Source organism: Stegostoma tigrinum, chromosome 6 (assembly GCF_030684315.1).
Source record: "Stegostoma tigrinum isolate sSteTig4 chromosome 6, sSteTig4.hap1, whole genome shotgun sequence".
Lineage (NCBI taxonomy): Eukaryota > Metazoa > Chordata > Chondrichthyes > Orectolobiformes > Stegostomatidae > Stegostoma > Stegostoma tigrinum.
Window position 1 is genome coordinate 84,308,024 of NC_081359.1, and position 19,193 is coordinate 84,327,216.

A 19,193-nucleotide genomic window follows, 5' to 3' on the forward strand; every position below is an offset into this window, starting at 1 on the left:
TTCCTCTGATGAAGGGTCTAGGCCCGAAACATCAGCTTTTGTGCTCCTGAGATGCCACTTGGCCTACTGTGTTCATCTAGCGCCACACTTTGTTATAATGTTTCGAGTCCAGTGACTCTCCTTGAAACTGAGACAAAGGATTTTCAAAATGTTAATTTTGTTTTCTGTCCATCAATGTTACCAGACCTGCTGAGTTTCTCAAAAAAATTCTGTTTTTGAATAACATCATGACTGATTTGATTATGACTTTCTGTGTGTTCCCTACATTCTTTTGTGGATCAGACATGTATTGAATGTGCAATACAGTATTGAGCACATTCAGTGGCCCATACTCCACTTTTCTGTGGAGTAAATAGTTCCAAAGATTAACAACTATCTGAGAGAAGAGAGAGTAGGAACTGCAGATGCTGGAGAATCTGAGAAAACAAGATGTAGAGCTGGATGAACACAGCAGGCCAAGCAGCATCAGAGGAGCAGGAAAGCTGACGTTTCAGGTTTTCTGAAGAACAGTCTAGGCTCAAAACACCAGCTTTCCTGTTTCTCTAATGCTGCTTGGCCTGCCGTGTTCATCCGGCTCTACACCTTAATATCTGAGAGAAGAAATTCTTTTTCATCTCATCTTATACTGAGGTCCAGTTCTAGATTTATCCAAGAGGGAACTTGTTTTCAGCATCTACATGAGTCATTAATGATTCAAGAAGATTACATCTCATCTAAACTCTGTTGAGTATAGGCCCAACCCGCTGAACCTTTCCTCGTAAGACAAACCCTCATCCTTCGTAGCAAATCATTGAATCTTCACTGAACTTACTTCAATGCGATATACCTCTCTTAAACTAAGGAGGTCACAATTAGATGTTGTACTTCCAATGTAGTTTTATCAATGCCCTATATACATGTAGCAAAACATCTTTATTTATACATTCCCTTGTCTTGGAGTAATGCCCATCATTCAATTTACCTGCCTGTTTACTTGCTATATCTGCATGTTAACTTTTTGTGATTCATGTGTGCATTATTATTAAGTGGAGTTTTTTTATTCCAGCCTTAAAACAGGGCTACATGAGCTACAGCTAATTAATGAGATAGCTTGACCCACTTAAACAGATTTTCTGAAAACGGAATCAGTTGTTTTACAGGGAGCATAGAAAGAGATGTTTTTCAGTGCTGCCTTAGTAAGGGACACTTAATTTTGTGTTGAAATTTCCCTTTCCTGGTGTGGTGCAGGTGAATGTCGAAAAAGTTGAGAAAATGTGGTAAGAATGAACAAATCAGAATATCAAGGTCAAAAAACTGCTTCCAATTTCCCCTTTTGAATTTTACTATGGTATGATGAGAGCTATGTATTTACATGTCCTTAATGGCACAGTTCACCTTGTTTATACACTGCTTCCAAATCTTCCTATCCAAAAGTTGCCCTGACAACGAGGATCTACATTCCAGCCAACTCCCCAACCTTTCCAGATCCACCTCTCAGCTGCCACTTCCCCTAGCCCCAGAACCTACACCCAGCAAGTGCAGGAGAAATCCAGTTTGTGATCAGAGAACAAATTCCTTATCATTTCCTCCTATTCTACATACACGAATACAATTTTTCCGACTGAATGAATTTTTATGGGCAATTGTGAATCTTCAGGGAAGGACCCACCTCCTGCCTTCCTGTATTTTGAGTATTGTGATTGGTACTAATGAGGATAAATTTATGAATAGGAAATTATATTTAACAAATCTGTTATAGTTTTTAGAGGATATTAATCACAAACTTGACAAAGGGAAGTCACTGGAGATGTTATACCTGCATTTTCATACAAATTCTCCTTCAGAAGGTTTCCTAACAAAATTAAAGTTCAGGGGAAGGGAGATAATATACAGACATGGATTGAAAATTAGCTAACATGCAGAAAACAGAGGGTAGGAATAACTAGATCATTCTTGATAGGCAGACAGTATTTAGTGGGGGGCTACCAATATTGATCAGTTCCCAGCTGTCACAATATATCTCAATGATTTGACTGCGAGGACCAAATGTAATATTTCCAAGTTTATGGCTGATACAAAGCTAGATGGGAATGTGAACTGCGAGGAAGAAGCAAAATCACATTTAGTGAGTGAGCAACAGCATGGCAGATGGAAATATAATTGGAAAATTGAGAGTTTATCTACATTGATAGGATGATGTGGAAGTGCCGGTGTTGGACTGGGGTGGACAAGGTCAAAAACCAAATAAACCTGTTTGACTATAGCCTGGTGATAATGGGAACTGCAGATGCTGGAGAATCCAAGATAATAAAATGTGAGGCTGGATGAACACAGCAGGCCCAGCAGCATCTCAGGAGCACAAAAGCTGACGTTTCGGGCCTAGACCCTTCATCAGAGAGGGGGATGGGGAGAGGGAACTGGAATAAATAGGGAGAGAGGGGGAGGCGGACCGAAGATGGAGAGAAAAGAAGATAGGTGGAGAGGAGAGTATAGGTGGGGAGGTAGGGAGGGGATAGGTCAGTCCAGGGAAGACGGACAGGTCAAGGAGGTGGGATGAGGTTAGTAGGGAGGAGATGGAGGTGCGGATTAGGGAGGAAGGGATGGGTGAGAGGAAGAACAGGTTAGGGAGGCAAAGACAGGCTGGACTGGTTTTGGGATGCAGTGGGTGGAGGGGAAGAGCTGGGCTGGTTGTGTGGTGCAGTGGGGGGAGGGGATGAACTGGGCTGGTTTTGGGATGCGGTGGGGGAAGGGGAGATTTTGAAGCTGGTGAAGTCCACATTGATACCATTGGGCTGCAGGGTTCCCAAGTGGAATATGAGTTGCTGTTCCTGCAACCTTCGGGTGGCATCATTGTGGCACTGCAGGAGGCCCATGATGGACATGCCATCTAAAGAATGGGAGGGGGAGTGGAAATGGTTTGCAACTGGGAGGTGCAGTTGTTTATTGCGAACCGAGCGGAAGTGTTCTGCAAAGCGGTCCCCAAGCCTCCGCTTGGTTTCCCCAATGTAGAGGAAGCCACACCGGGTACAGTGGATGCAGTATACCACATGGCAGATGTGCAGGTGAACCTCTGCTTAATATGGAAAGTCATCTTGGGGCCTGGGATAGGGGTGAGAGAGGGGGTGTGGGGGCAAGTGTAGCATTTCCTGCGGTTGCAGGGGAAGGTGCCGGGTGTGGTGGGGTTGGAGGGCAGTGTGGAGCGAACAAGGGAGTCACGGAGAGAGTGGTCTCTCCGGAAAGCAGACAGGGGTGGGGATGGAAAAATGTCTTGGGTGGTGGGGTCGGATTGTAGATGGCGGAAGTGTCGGAGGATGATGCGTTGTATCCAGAGGTTGGTGGGGTGGTGTGTGAGAACGAGGGGGATCCTCTTTGGGCGGTTGTGGCGGGGGCGGGGTGTGAGGGATGTGTTGCGGGAAATGCGGGAGACGTGGGAGACGTGGTCAAGAGCGTTCTCGACCACTGTGGGGGGGAAAGTTGCGGTCCTTGAAGAACTTGGACATCTGGGAAGTGCGGGAGTTGAATGCTTCATCGTGGGAGCAGATGCGGTGGAGGCAGAGGAATTGGGAATAGGAGATGGAATTTTTGCAGGACGGTGGGTGGGAGGAGGTGTATTCTAGGTAGCTGTGGGAGTCGGTGGGCTTGAAATGGACATCAGTTACAAGCTGGTTGCCTGAGATGGAGACTGAGAGATCCAGGAAGGTGAGGGATGTGCTGGAGATGGCCCAGGTGAACTGAAGGTTGGGGTGGAAGGTGTTGGTGAAGTGGATGAACTGTTCGAGCTCTTCTGGGGAGCAAGAGGCGGCGCCGATTACGTCATCAATGTAATGGAGGAAGAGGTGGGGTTTGGGGCCTGTGTAGGTGCGGAAGAGGGACTATTCCACGTAACCTACAAAGAGGCAGGCAAAGCTGGGGCCAATGTGGGTGCCCATGGCCACCCCCTTTGTCTGTAGGAAGTGGGAGAAATCGAAAGAGAAATTGTTGAGGGTGAGGACGAGTTCGGCTAGGCGGATGAGGGTGTCGGTGGAGGGGGACTGGTCGGGCCTGCGGGACAGGAAGAAGCGGAGGGCCTTGATGCCATCTGCATGCCGAATACAGGTGTATAGGGACTGGACGTCCATGCTGAAAATGAGGTGTTGGGGGCCAGGGAATTGGAAGTCCTGGAGGAGGTGGAGAGCGTGGGTGGTGTCACGGACGTAGGTAGGGAGTTCCTGGAACAGGAGTAGGACATTCAGCTCATTAAACCTGCCCCGTCAACAGCCCTGTCAACTTGGGTGGCAACTTTCAAGGATCTATGTACATGGACACTGAGATCTCTCTGCTCATCTACACTACCAAGAATCTTACCATTAGCCCAGTACTTTGCCTTCCGGTTACTCCTACCAAAGTGCATCACCTCTCACTTGTCTGCATTAAACTCCATTTGCCACCTCTCAGCCCAGCTCTGCAGCTTATCTATGTCTCTCTGCAACCTACAGCATCCTTCATCACTATCTACAACTCCACCAACCTTAGTGTCGTCTGCAAATTTACTAACCCATCCTTCTACGCCCTCATCCAGGTCATTTATAAAAATGACAAACAGCAGTGGATCCAACATCGACCCTTGCGGTACACCACTAGTAACTGGTCTCCAGGATGAACATTTCCCATCAACTACCGCCCTCTGTCTTCTTTCAGCAAGCCAATTTCCGATCCAAACTGCTATATCTCTCACAATTCCATTCCTCCACATTTTGTACAATAGCCTACTGTGGGGAACCTTATCGAATGCCTTGCTGAAATCCATACACACCACATCAACCAGTTTACTCTCATCTACCTGTTTGGTCACCTTCTGAAAGAGCTCAATAAGGTTTGTTAGGCACGACCTTCCCTTCACATAACCGTGCTGACTATCCGTAATCAATTTATTCTTTTCTAGATGATTGTAAATTCTATCCCTTATAACCTTTTCCAACACTTTACCAATAACTGAGGTAAGGCTCACTGGTCTATAATTACCACGGTTGTCTCTACTCCCCTTCTTGAACAGGGGAACCACATTTGCTATCCTCCAGTCGTCTGGCACTATTCTGGTCGACAATGACAAGTTAAAGATCAATGCCAAACGCTCTGCAATCTCCTCCCTGATTTCGCAGAGGACCCGAGGATAAATCCCATCCGGCCCAGGGGACCTATCTATCTTCACTCTCTGTAGGATTTCTAATACCTCTTCCTTGTGAACCTCAATCCCACCTAGTCTAGTAGCCTGTATCTCAGTATTCTCCTCGACAACGTTGTCATTTTCTAGAGTGAATACTGTTGAAAAATATTCATTTAGAATGTACCCTGTCTCCTCTGACTCCACACACAACTTCCCACTACTATCCTTGATTAGTCCTAATCTTACTTTCGTCATTCTTTTATTCCTTAAATACCTATAGAAAGCCTTAGGGTTTACCTTGATCCTGTCCTCCAACAACTTCTTTTGTGTCCTCCTGGCTCTTCTGAGCTCTCTCTTTAGGTCTTTCCTGGCTACCTCGTAGCCCTCAAGCGCCCTAACTGAGCCTTCACATCTCATTCTAACATAAGCCTTCTTCTTACTCTTGACCAGAGATTCCACCTCCTTCATAAACCACAGCTCCAGCGCTCTACAGCTTCCTCCCTGCCTGACAAGTACATACTTATCTGGGACACACAGGAGCTTTTCCTTGAATAAGCTCCACATATCTAATGTGCCCATCCCCTGCAGTTTCCTTCCCCATCCTGTGCTCCCTAAATCTTGCCTAATCTCATCGTAATTGCCTTTCCCCCAGCTATAACTCTTGCCCATTGGTATACACCTATCCCTTTCCATCACTAAAGTAAACATAACAGAATTGTGATAGCTGTCACCAAAGTGCTCACCTACTTCCAAATCTAACACCTGGCCAGGCTCATTACCCAGTACCAAATCTAATGTTCAAAAAAGTGCCCCTTGTTGGCCTATCTACATACTGTGTCAGGAAGCCCTCCTGCACAAACTGGACAAAAACTGACCCATCCATAGTACTCGAACTATAGTGTTCCCAGTCAATATTTATGCTCCATTTGCCTTGCAATGAAGGCTAACATGCCATTTTCTTCCTAATTGCTTGTATGTTTAACTAACTTTCAATCTTCTTGTGCAAGGACACCCAAATCCCTCTATACTGCCATTTTCTATAGTCTCTTTCTTTGCAGTAGTACTTATATTTAAGTAAAGCACTGAACTATAATAAAATGTTAGTGATCAACCTATTCTTACCATGTCTGGTATTGTAATTGTTTTTGAGTACCTTTTAGTAATCCACATGCACTCGGTCTCCTGCTTCTCTTGTATCCACCCTGTTGTTGCATCCTCAAAAGATCTCCAACACATTTGTCAGTTTTCCTTTCATAAAACCGTTTCATCACTGCTTGATTGTATTACTCTTTTAATGTCCTGCTCCATAACAACTGATTCCAGCATTTTTCCACTGACAGATGTTAGGTAAACTGCCAATTGTATGCTGTCTTCTGGCTTCATTCTTTCCTGAATAGAAGCATTGCCGTCATTGTTATCCATTCTGATTTTCCATAATGTAGGGAATTTTGGAAGATTACAGCCAATGCATCCACTATTTCTTCGGCCATTATTTTAAGAGGATTCAAGCTTTCATGACCAAGGGACTTGTCAGCCTCTTGTCCCAATAGTTTTCTTACTACCTTTTCTCTAATGATAGAATTTGTTTTGAGTTCCTCCTTTGATTTTGCCCATGACTTTTCCTACTTATAGGATTTCTTTTTGTGTTTTCTACTTTACATCTGTCTTTCATAAGAAAGAAGATGCTTCCAAAGTTGTGACAAAATAGGAGGTAGTTGGCATATCAAATGGGCTAAAAATTGATGAAAAGCCACAATGACCAGAACAGATGCATCCAAAGATACTGAAGGAGGTAAGGGTGGAAATTGTGGGAGCACAACTGAAAATATTACACGTTTGTTCAAAAAAGTCTGTAAGAAGAAATCCATCAACTGCAGACCGTACTTTGGAAAGCTTTTAGAAACTCAGGATAATCTGGGACAAAATTAACAGTCACTGGGCAAATGTGAATAAATTACGGAAGCCCAATACATATAACTAATGAGAGATTTGTGAAGTTGCAACAGAGGAGATTGATTAACACGGTTGCTATTATGTACATGCAGTTCCAAAACACCTTTGATTAGGTGCCATGTAACAGGCTTGTTAGCAAGGTTGAAACCTGTGGGATAAAGAGATAATGGTTGAATGGTTTCATATTTGGCTCATAGATTTACGGAATCATAAAGTCATACAGCACAGAAATGGACCCTTTGACCCAACTCATCCATGCCTGGTTGGCAGCAGGTTTCCATAAACTAAACTGGTCCCATTTGCCTGTGATTGGCCCATATCCGTCTAAACCTTTCCTATTCATGTACTTGTCCAAATACATTTTAAATGTTGTAACTGCAACTACATATACCACTTCTTCTGGCAGTTCATTTCACATACAAACCACCTGCTGTGTGAAAACATTGCTCCTCAGGTGCTTTTTAAATCTTCCTCCTCTCACCTTAAAGTAATGCCCTCTAGTTTTAAACTCTCCGTCCCTCGTGAAAAGACCTTTGTTATTCACCTTATCTATACTGCTCATGGGTTTTTAAAATCTCTATAAGGTTATAACTCAAACCATTCAGTCCCAGTAACATTGTTGTAATTCTTTTCTGCACCCTCTCCAATTTAATAATATTCTTTCTATAGCAGGCTGAACAGAACTTTACATAGTATTCCAAAAGTAGCCTCATCAACATCCTGTTCAACTGCAACATAGCATCCCAACTGCTATACTTAATGGTCTGAGCAATAAAGGCAAGCATGCCAAATGCTTTTTTTTCAACCATTCTGTCTACCTGTTTTGCAACTTTCCAAGAAGTATGCACTTGAACCCCGAGATATCTCTGTTCAACCACATTCCTCAAGGCTGTACTATTAACTGTGTATGTCATGCTCTTGTTAGCCTTACCTCACATTTATCTAAACTCCATCTTCCACTCCTTGGCCCATTGGCCCAAATTATCAAGATTCCTTAGTAATCTTAGATAACCTTCCTCACTGTCTACCATACCACCAATTTTGCTGTCAACCAAAAACTTACTCTCCATGTTTCCTGATAAAAAGAATACAAAGATTAGTGTTGAATTGTTGTTTTTCAGACTGGAGTAAAAAGTTATGTTCTTCAAATTTCATAACTTGAGAATATTACAAATCTAGGAAGTAGTATGAATTGTGGGAAATTTAGTGACAGACTTCCAGAGAACATAGACAGGCTAGTGAAACAGGCAGAAACAGATAAATTACCATGCAGAAATGTGAAATAAAGAAAGATAAGTAGAGGAAAGGTGGATCTGGAAAATAGTGTATCCCATATTTAACGTGGCAGTGCAGGTTGAAAAGTGGTCAATGAGGCAGCCCTGGGTTCTATAAATAGGGGCATTTATTCCAAGGGCAATAAGTTATGGTGAACCTTTAGAAAACATTGTTTTGGCCTTAGTTGTAGTATTGTGTCTAATTCAGGTCACCACACCTTAGAAGGCATGTGATAAGATTAGGGAGAGCACAGAAGAGATTTCCCATAATGGTTCAGGGATGAGGTCTTCACTTGCATGGATAAGTTGGAGAATCTGTGACTGCTCTTCATAGAAAAGGGAAGATTTAGACAAAATTTGACGTGTATAAAATCATCAATGGTCTGTCCAGAACAGGTTAAAAGAAAATGTTCCCATCAGCAGAAGAGTTGAAAACCAGCAGGTACAGATTTAAAATTAACAGTGAAAAATTCAAAGGCAAAATTAGGTAAATATTTTCCATGCAGCGAATGATTAAGGATCTAAGTTGCAACACATCAGAGTGTGATGGAAGCAGATTTGAGTATGACTTTTAAAAGAAGATTAAATAATTATTTTTTAGAGAAAAGGTTTATAAAGCTACTGTAAACAAGAGAGTGGAATAGGACAAGTTGAGTTGCTATTGCAGATAGCAGGTTATCAGGCTATAAGAAGCCCTTACATGATGAGCTGAATGGGCTGTTTTTGCTCTGTAGCCATTATGTGTTTCTGTATTATTGGCCCATTGCTAACAAACATCAAGATTAACAAAATGAAACTACACTCTTGCTGATGTATGACAAGTGCCCTGCAAGTAAGGGGTCAGAAGGACTTAATTGCACATTAACTTTGAATAATTATACACAGAGTTAGCTAACTTAATGTGTAAATCTTTTACAATTAAGCATTGATCACAAGATGACCATTCACATTGAAGGCACTGTGCAATTTTGTAAACAATAAATGGTTCTCAAATGATTTATTGTTGACTGAATCTCGAAATTAGATGATAATCTTGAGATTATTCTGATGTATTTATTATTATTGATATAAATTTTAGTGGAAACTTCTAGCATTGCGCATGGTATTGAGACCAAACATATCATTGAATTCAAGAAAGGTGGGGTTGGAAGAGAACAGGCAGAAGAAAGAAAAAGAATAAAAGGGATGAAGGAAAGAGTTGGGGGGATGGTGAGATAATGAAAATGGAAAAATAGTGAAGGGAATGGAGAACTGTCTGCCAAAATTGGGCTGGCAGATTGAAATGGGTATGGGAGACTCATCTGGGGGGTGCATGAAGGGAAAAATAGAGACAGACCCATAAGCTCTTTCATCCACTGAAAGGAAAACAAAGGAAGTGAGGGAAAGCACAGAAGTTCATTCACTGAGGAGGAGCTAGTATGAGATAACTATTACCATTAAATCAATGGCATATTATTCATTGGAAATTGTATTGATTTATTGTTGATGATCTGAGGAAAATACAAAGCTTTCAATGTATTACTCATAACATACCTTGTTATACAAATCCATGTAGCAGATAAGACAATCTGTTTATGCATAATTGGGTTATTGTTTTAATTATATTTAATCCACGACAATTGCAATGATGAAGTTTTTAAAGAAACCTTGTGTTTTGTTTCACAACAGTTATTGATGTGATAGAAAAGCTTTTTTTTCTTTTGTCTCTTTGTTAAATAGGAACTGATTCCAGAATTCTACTATTTACCTGAAATGTTCGTGAATAGTAATAACTATAACCTTGGCATCCGAGAAGATGGCACTGTTGTTTCTGATGTTGAGCTTCCAATATGGGCAAAGAAGCCAGAGGATTTTGTCCGCATTAATAGAATGGTAAGAATGATATCTGATTCTTGTAAATGACTGCTGTATTGGATAAAGTGCAAGTAGCCTTTTACCAAACTACATATGGCTAGACATTTCCCAGAGACTTATTCATTTAACCTTATTAAAGCAGCGTGTTCAATACTAACATGGTTTTTGTCTGACCTCTATGATGTCACCAAAGGACAGAAGCAGTGAGTGCCCCTGATAATGTTACATGATTGTTGGGTTCATCAATCATAATTTACCAGCTTTAAAAAGCTACTCACAGATGTGCATCTGCAGTATTACTCAGCCATTCAATCCCAGCAGATTTTTTTTCAGGGTGGGAGCCATAAATAGAACACATTCAGCTCGTTGTTTAAGAATACTAAAGATGTGAATGCAAAGGAAACCAACGATAAGGGATTCTGGGAATGTTTCTTGTTCCAGTTTATCTTTCAAATTACAATGCCCTTATTCGTTCTGTTTGTTAATAGTAATTTGGAGTTCAATATTTAACTATCCATCGTTACTTGCTGCAAGTGTTTAATTCAAACGAAGTATAATAATAAAAACACATTTAAAGTTTTGATCAAAGAATTCTGAGTAGTTAGACATCAGATTCTCCTCTGAACTGAATCAGTGCCGATCTTCGACAAAGACAGCTCTTTGCGTGACTTGACTCTAAGCCAGCTGCATTCAGCTTGAGCTCAAAGTGCATTTGAACTATGCTTGAAACTGGAAAAATGGAAGGAATAGATATTAAGAAATTAAAAATAATTAAAGATTATTCTGGGTATAAATATTTTTAGAATCTTTTTAGAGTATTCATTATTTCCTACCCAAGTATTATTTTTATTTTTGCTTTGCAACTAAGAACATCTTTTTATCTTAAAAAAGTGTTATCATGTGCCCTGCCCTGAAGCTGTTCCTAACTAAAGTGAAATATTTCAGTGTGGGCTGCTGGAAGCGAAATTAGAGTGATCCATTATATTTTTGCTTTCAGCTTCATGCGTTTTCTCTGTAAGGATGCTTTTGGGTTTCCATTTACTTGCCTTTTAGAACCCAGTTAGTATCCAGGTGTTGAGCCATGGTTGGAAGCCCTGCCTAAACCCTCTGTAGCACTGTATATTGGACACCAATATTCTTTCAGTTATATGGATTTGATAATACATCTGCATTTCTACATTTCACATGGTAGAAAGAATAAATTTTTAAATAGAGGAATGCGACGTTCTTGAGATTTTTTTTTAAATATTCATTCATTGCTGGGATTTGACATTGCCAATATGGCCCCCATTTGTTACTCTGCCCTAATTTCCCTTAGTGTGGCAAGTTACCATCCTGAACCACAGAAACATCTTTAGGTACATACAGCCCCAGTGCTTTAGGAGAAGGAGTTTCAGATGTTTGGCCCAGTACCAGTGATATAGTTCCAAGTCAGGACATCTTGTGACTTTTAAGGGCTCTTGCAGGTGGGTCTATTCCAATTGCTCTACTATCCTTCTCTTTCCAAGTCTTAGAGCTGTGCGTTTGGAAAGTGCTGTCGAAAGAGCCCTAGTGAGTTGCTGCAGTGTGTATCTTGCAGGTAAACTTCATGCTGCCACTGTTATCTAGTGGTGGAGAGAATTATTGTTTCATAGATGGAATGTCAGACAGGTTGCTTTGTCCTGGATGTCGCTGACTTAATTCCTTTTACTAGAGCAGAATAGCTTTGAGTAATGATGTGACCTCTACCTGTACTCTGTGTATTTGTATGACAAGTTCAATTAAGTTTTTGGTCAATCATAACCCTTAGAGTGTAGATTATTTGAAGTTCAGTCATCATAATATTGTTGAACATTAAATAAAGGTGGATGGTTCCCTGAAACTGTGCGTCAGCTCAGCAGTTCAAAAGTTTATGAAGTGCTGTGCGCTGAATTATAATGGCCAAGTACGTTCTCTGTGCCGATGAATCATAGAATTTTACTGTACAGCAGGAGGCAATTCGACCCATCATGTTGGTACCAGCTCCTGAAAGAGCCATTCAGCAAGGACCCATCAATCCTAATCATGTCTAATTTGCTAACCAACCTGCCATGTGGCACCGTACCAAATGCTTTCTGAAAGCCCAGATATGCTTCACCTACTGCCAGTGTCACCTTGTCAAATAACTTGTTTAAAATTGTCAAACATGGCCTGCTGCTGGCAAAACAATGATGATTGTCTGGTATTAACTTATTTTTCTGAAAGTGTATATTTGCTTTACTTGGTATTATGGCTTTCATCAGTCTTCTCACTATTAATGTCAAGCTGACAGATCAGTAGTTTCCTGGAGTATCCTTTGTCCCTTTCTTAAACATTATATCACATTTGTAATCCTCCAGACTCCTGGGACTAATCCTGTTTTCAGAGTGGCCTGGAAAATATTCGTTAACGGTTCCACAATTTGCACCCTTACCTCTCTCAGCGATCTAGAAGGCATCCCATCTGGGCCTGGCAACTTCTCTACCTGGAGAGCTGCCAGCCATTTTAACATTTCTTTTTTATCTGTCAGTATACTGCTCAGTTGCTCAACAGCCACATTTTCAACGGGGCTATTGTCACCGTTTTCAAACTTGGTAAATACAGACACAAAATATTCATTTGGTATCTCATTTTACCATCTGTTTTAGCGTAGCCTGCCCTCTTTTCCTCATGCTTCCTCTTAGCCTTCCTTAATTGAGCCTTTGCTCTTTCCTGTATTTGCGACACTTTTCCTGATTTCTATTACAACTTTGATTCTAGTATGCATCATTTGCCTCTTTTTTTCTTACTCATTTCCCATTTCTTAATAATAAATGAGAAACAATTGTTCATATAAAGTGTTCCCTTAACCAATTTATTGCATTTCTTCCCACAATAGTAATGTTAATTGGCTCAAGACCTCTCACTTGGGCAAAATCACTCTTTTGGGAGCTTCCAACCAATGACATTGGTTGGTTGCTCTATATTTCCACCAGCAGCAGTGGCCTAGAGTGAAACTACATACAGACTCCAGATTCTAGGTCTTGGCATGTCCAAGCTTTACCACTCGTCTCAACAGGATGCATTGCACATGATCGTTGGGGGACAGGCTCTTTCTTGGAAGGTAGGTGTTTGGGTGAAGCGAGTATTCTCAGGCAGTATATTTCGGATGGGTCACTCAATATTGACGGTGCTGTGCTTCCTTATCTGTTTCAGACCTTTATCAGCCATGTGGCTGCTGGGCTCTGAGAAAATGTGAAAGCTCTGCCACAAGTGAGCACCTCCATAAATGCCAAAGAATCCAGGCCAAGGTTCAGCAGGTGGTCGTGGCCTGACTTTTTTTAAATAATGTGATGCCTAGGAGAACCTAATTGTGGATGAAAGTACCCTGTGAATTAAGACAAAGATAGGAAACCAACTTCACTTGAGGATCAGAGGGTATTTCCCCTCCTTTTGCTTGCTATAAAACTGAGTCCCTCTGCCACTATAAAATTACATTTGATATAATTTAGAAATGCTATCTTCTCAAAGTGATCAGATCCAACCATCTGCCAGGTTCAAGTGTGCTGACTGCACAGAGAGAAATCAAACTGAGGGATTCAGTAAACAAGTGTTAGTGCTGAGAGATAATGGGAACTGCAGATGCTAGAGAATCCGAGATAACAAAGGGTTGAGCTGGATGCACACAGCAGGCCAAGCAGCATCTTAGGAGCACAAAAGCTGACGTTTCGGGCCTAGATGCTTCATCAGAAAAGGGAGATGGGGAGAGGGTTCTGAAATAAAAAGGGAGAGAGGGGGAGGCAGACTGAAGATTGATAGAGGAGAAGATAGGTGGAGAGGAGAGTATGGGTGGGGAGGTAGGGAGGGGATAGGTCAGTCTGGGGAAGACGGACAGGTCAAGGGGGCAGGATGAGGTTAGTAGGTAGGAAATGGAGGTGCGGCTTGAGGTGGGAGGAGGGGATAGGTGAGAGGAAGAACAGGTTAGGGAGGCGGGGATGAGTTGGGCTGGTTTTGGGATGTAGTGGGGGAGGGGGGATTTTGAAGCAGGTGAAATCCACAGTGATACCATTGGGCTGCAGGGTTCCCAAGCGGAATATGAGTTGCAGTTCCTGCAACATTTGGGTGGCATCATTATGACACTGTAGGAGGCCCAGGATGGATATGGAATGGGAGGGGGAGTTGAAATGATTTGCGACTGGGAGGTGCAGTTGTTTATTGCAAACCGAGCATGGGTGTTCTGCAAAGCGTTCCCCAAGCCTCCGCTTGGTTTCCCCAATGTAGAGGAAGCCACACCGGGTACAGTGGATGCAGTATACCACATTGGCGGATGTGCAGGTGAACATCTGCTTGATGTAGAAAATCATCTTGGGGCCTGAGATGGGGGTGAGGGAGGAGGTGTGGGGGCAAGTGTAGCACTTCCTGCGGTTGCAGGGGAAAGTGCCGGGTGTGGTGGGGTCGGAGGGGAGTGTGGAGCGGATAAGGGAATTGCGGAGAGAGTGGCCTCTCTGGAAGGCAGACAAGGATGGGGATGGAAAAATGTCTTTAGTGGTGGGGTCGAATTGTAGGTCGCGGAAGTGTCGGAGGATGATGCTTTGTATCCAGAGGTTGGTGGGGTTGTATGTGAGGACTACGGGGATTCTCTTTTGGCAGTTATTGCGGGGGCGGGGTGTGAGGGATGCGTTACGGGAAATGTGGGAGACACGGTCACGGGCGTTCTCAACCACGGCGGTGCGGATTGTTGCGGTCCTTGAAGAATGAGGACATCTGGGATGTACGGTTGTGGAATGTCTCATCCTGGGAGCAGATGAAGGAGTTGGGAATATGAGTTGGAATTTTTGCAGGAAGGTGGGTGGGAGCAGGTGTATTCCAGGTAGCTGTGGGATTCGGTGGGCTTGAAATGGATATCGGTTCCTAGGTGGTTGTCTGAGATGGAGACTGAGAGGTCCAGGAAGGTGAGGCATGTGTTGGAGATGGTCCAGGTGAACTTAAGGTTGAGGTGGAAGGTGTTGGTGAAGTGGATGAACTGTTCGAGCTCCTCTTGGGAGCACGAGGTGGCACCGATACAGTCATCAATGTAACGGAGAAAGAGGTGGGGTTTAGGGCCAGTGTAGGTGCGAAAGAGGGCTTTGCAGTTTTACAATTTAATTTAATTGCATGTTAAATGAATATTGTAGGCAGTCCACTTTGTTAATTACCCTTTGTTTGAGTAGTCTTGAATAGTGCCCATATTTAAGAACACGGTGCTGAACGTGCATAAAGGTGGATAAATCCCCAGGACCCGATCAGGTGTACCCCAGAACTTTGTTGGAAGCAAGCGAAGAGATTGCTGGGCCCCTTGCCAAGATATTTGTATCTTCGATATCCACAAGTGAAGTGCCACAAGGTTGGAGGTTAGCTAACCTGATGCCATTGTTTAAGAAAGGTGGTAAGGAAAAGCCAGGGAACTATCGACTGGTGAGCCTGTCATTTGTGGAGGGCAATTTGTTGAAGGAGATTCTGAGGGACAGGATTTGCAAACATTTCAAAAGGCAGGGGCTGGTTAGGGATTGTCAACATGGCTTTGTGCGTGGGAACTCGTGTCTCACTAACTTGATTGAGCTTTTGGAAGAAGAGGATGGTGAATGCTGAGTGGTGGACACAGTCTATTATGGACTTCAGGAAGGGGTTTGACAAGCTTGTGCATGGTAGACTGATTAACAAGGTTGGATCACATGGAATACAGGAAAAACTAGCCTTTGGATACAAAACTGACTCAAAGGTAGGAGACGAGGGTGCTGGTGGAGGTTGCTTTTCAGACTGGCGGCCTTTGAGTAGTGGTGCGCCGCAAGTATTGGTGATGGGTCCACTGCTTTTTGTCATTTATATCAATGATTTGGATGTAAATATAGGGAATATAATTGGTAGGTTTGCAGATGATACCAAAAATGGAGGTGTAACGGACAACAAAGAAGGTTATCTCTGTGTACAACAGGACCTTGATCAGATGGGCCATTTGGCCAAGGAGTGGCAGTTGGAGTTTAACTTGGATAAATATGAGGTGCTGCATTTTGGAAAGGCAAATTACGGAAGGACTTATACATTTAATGGAAAGATCCTGGGGAGTGTTGCTGAACAAAGAGATCTGGTCTCCCAGCTATAGGAAAGATGATGTGAAACTTAAAAGGGTTCAGAAAAGATATTGCAAGGATTTGAGGGTTGAACTATAGGGAAATGTTGAGTAGGCTGAGCCTATTTTCCTTCGAATGTGGGAGGCTGAGGGGTGACCTTATAGAAGCTTATAAAATCATGAGAGGCATGGATAGAGTGAACACCCAAGAACTTTTCCCGCTGCTAGGGGCATCCACAACTAGAGAACATAGGTTTAAAGTGAGAGGGGAAAGATATAAAAGAGACATGAGGGGCAACATTTTCACACAGAGAATGAAACGTGTATGGAACAGGTTGCCAGAGGAAGTGTGGTAGAGGCTGGTACAATTACAACATTTAATAGGCATCTGGATGGTACATGAATAGGAGGGTTTAGAGTGATATGGGCCACATATTAGCAAATGGGACTAGATTAATTTAGGATGTCAGGTCGGCTTGGATGAGTGATCCAAAGGATTTTTTTCCATGCTGTACATCTGTGACTGTATGACTCTTCCTCTTTCATAGCAGTTGTGACTTTTTAAAAATGGATATTACATATGGGTTTTCTATTTCTTGTGGTGACATGACCTGCACATTGATGGAAGTAGTTAGAGGGAATGCTGAAAAATGACAAGATTCTCTGTTGTTGGAGATTCTCTCTTGTGTGGACTGAATATTGCTTACCACTTATCAGCCTAAAGCTGAATGTTTCCTTAAGTCTATTTACATGCATGAAATGTTGAGCTGAAATTCTGACTTATGTTTATGTGGATGTCAACAATCCCATAGCTCCTTTCTGAGAAATGCTATAGGTTCTCCTAGTGGTCAACCAAACTAAAACCAACAAAGTAGATCCTTTATCAATTTGTTATTTGTGCAATTTGACTTGTATTTGTCTATTTAACAAGGAACTACACTTCAGAAGTGATCCTTTAACTACGAAGCACTGTATGACATTCTCAAATTTTGAAAGGTGGCGTAAATGGTCATCATTTATTTTTCTTCCAAGCTTCTGTTGCGGCAGTTCAATTGGAGATCTGGCCGTATGGATTCCACATAACTAGGCCATCTCAACTGCATTTGCTTTGCAAATGCAACCAGTGATTACTGTATGTTGACACCAGTTTGTCCTTCAGCCATATAATTTCTGTGCTATGACATTATCAAAGTTAACAATGCTGTAGTAGTTAAACATCATTGAAACTTCATTGAATTGTTAAATTTGCTATGTGGCATAGTATATCAGATTTTTTAAAAATGAAAGCAATATTATTTTGGAGGGTCACTCGATAGCTATTTCAAGGATTACATTATACCTCTGGATCGTTTTAATGCTTTTATTAAGAAGCTTTGGTCCAGTGTAATTGCCAAACTCACCTATTTTAGTTATATTACTGCCCTGTAGAATAGAACCCATGGAATTATTTTAGGTTTGGAAATATCAGCCAAGTGTAATACAGTGTCCAGTGAGTTGACCCAAATGTTTTGATCTTTGTGTTCATGTGAATATCTGTCTATTGTTGTAAGTTCCAGAGAACCACTTAAATATGATGATGGCAGCTAAAAATGTCAGCATAATTCAATGAACTGTGCTGACTTGACCTTGAGGATGAGTGCATTATGATGACTTGTATTTTCTAATTCTTAAATTATTCGTTGAGCAGAGAAAATGAAAATGCATGAGGTCAGAGAATAGTGATTTTATATGATTTCCTTAAAGGAATACTATTCATTTTTTTTGTCTGTTAGATTGTAAAATTGCACAAATTTATGTGCAGATAATGCTAATTATTAACATTTCCATTATTAAATGTAAATATCTCTGTTAATATAACATTTAATGTTTTGCATGAGTTTGGATATTTTGAAGCAAGTACCGTGATACGGTTTTAACATTTTATTCAAAAGTATAAACATTAGGTGTCTGTGCAACATTTTAAATGGAAATCAATGTGGTGGTTTCATGAATTAAATTTATTGCCATTTTTGCTGTATTTTGAAAAATGGTAGAGTTATTCCAGTGGAACAAATTTCTATTAGCGCAGTAAATGCTTTTTCTTCGTGGTAGTTCGGGAGAAGAAAAAGAAATGTAAGGGCAAGAATAAAGGTTGCAGCCTTGATAAATACCTTGCTGTGTGAATCTTGAAACAACAATGTTCGATTGCTCTATTTTTTCATTATCTCTAAATGTTTTTATGCAGGCTCTGGAGAGTGAATTTGTTTCTTGCCAGTTGCATCAGTGGATTGACCTTATTTTTGGATATAAACAGCGAGGCCCAGAGGCAGTTCGTGCTCTTAATGTTTTCCACTACCTGACTTATGAGGGTTCTGTGAATTTAGACAGTATCACAGATTCTGGCCTTAGAGAGGTAAGACCTTACAAATACAGCAGATAGAGTAACCATTGTATTTATGTTATTTTGTTTCAAATTTTCTAGGAGTGCTGCTACCAACATACTGCCTCAGAATTCAACTTAATACATAGCCTTTAAGAAAAATTTTTGTATTGAGTATACAAGGTAACTAGCTGAGACAATAGAATGAATTTGTATTGAGCTGAGGACGCTGGTTTAGAAGCAGTATGCCAGCAATTTTGATCTACTGGCTGGTGTATCTATTGCACAATATACCTATCCTGACCACATTTTCATTGAGGCTGATTCAGGATGTGTGGCCAGGAGAGCAGGGCCCATGGTGATGATGATAACCCACCTACCAAAGGTGGGTAGCTAATTAGGGCAATTAAAGTGCATCTTGAGTGCAGTCATTAGACACCATCTGAAATTTGCAGACAGCAGGCAGAACCCCTGCTGAGGCCTGAGGCCAAAGCCCAGCAATAGTTTTGGGGAAAGATGATAGCAGTGTATTGTTGTATTCTTTAACCC

At 41.8% G+C, this 19,193-nt stretch overlaps 1 protein-coding gene across 9 annotated transcripts in view; it reads left to right on the top strand.

Annotated features, from left to right (window-relative positions):
• Positions 1-19,193, top strand: part of nbeaa (neurobeachin a) — an 828,675-nt gene that overhangs the window by 743,235 nt on the left and 66,247 nt on the right. For all 9 annotated transcript variants that reach the window (XM_059646713.1, XM_059646714.1, XM_059646715.1 and 6 more), the window contains 2 exons: positions 10,069-10,221; positions 18,510-18,677. In XM_059646713.1, coding sequence (XP_059502696.1) covers positions 10,069-10,221; positions 18,510-18,677 — 321 coding nt within the window. The remainder of the gene's footprint in view (positions 1-10,068; positions 10,222-18,509; positions 18,678-19,193) is intronic.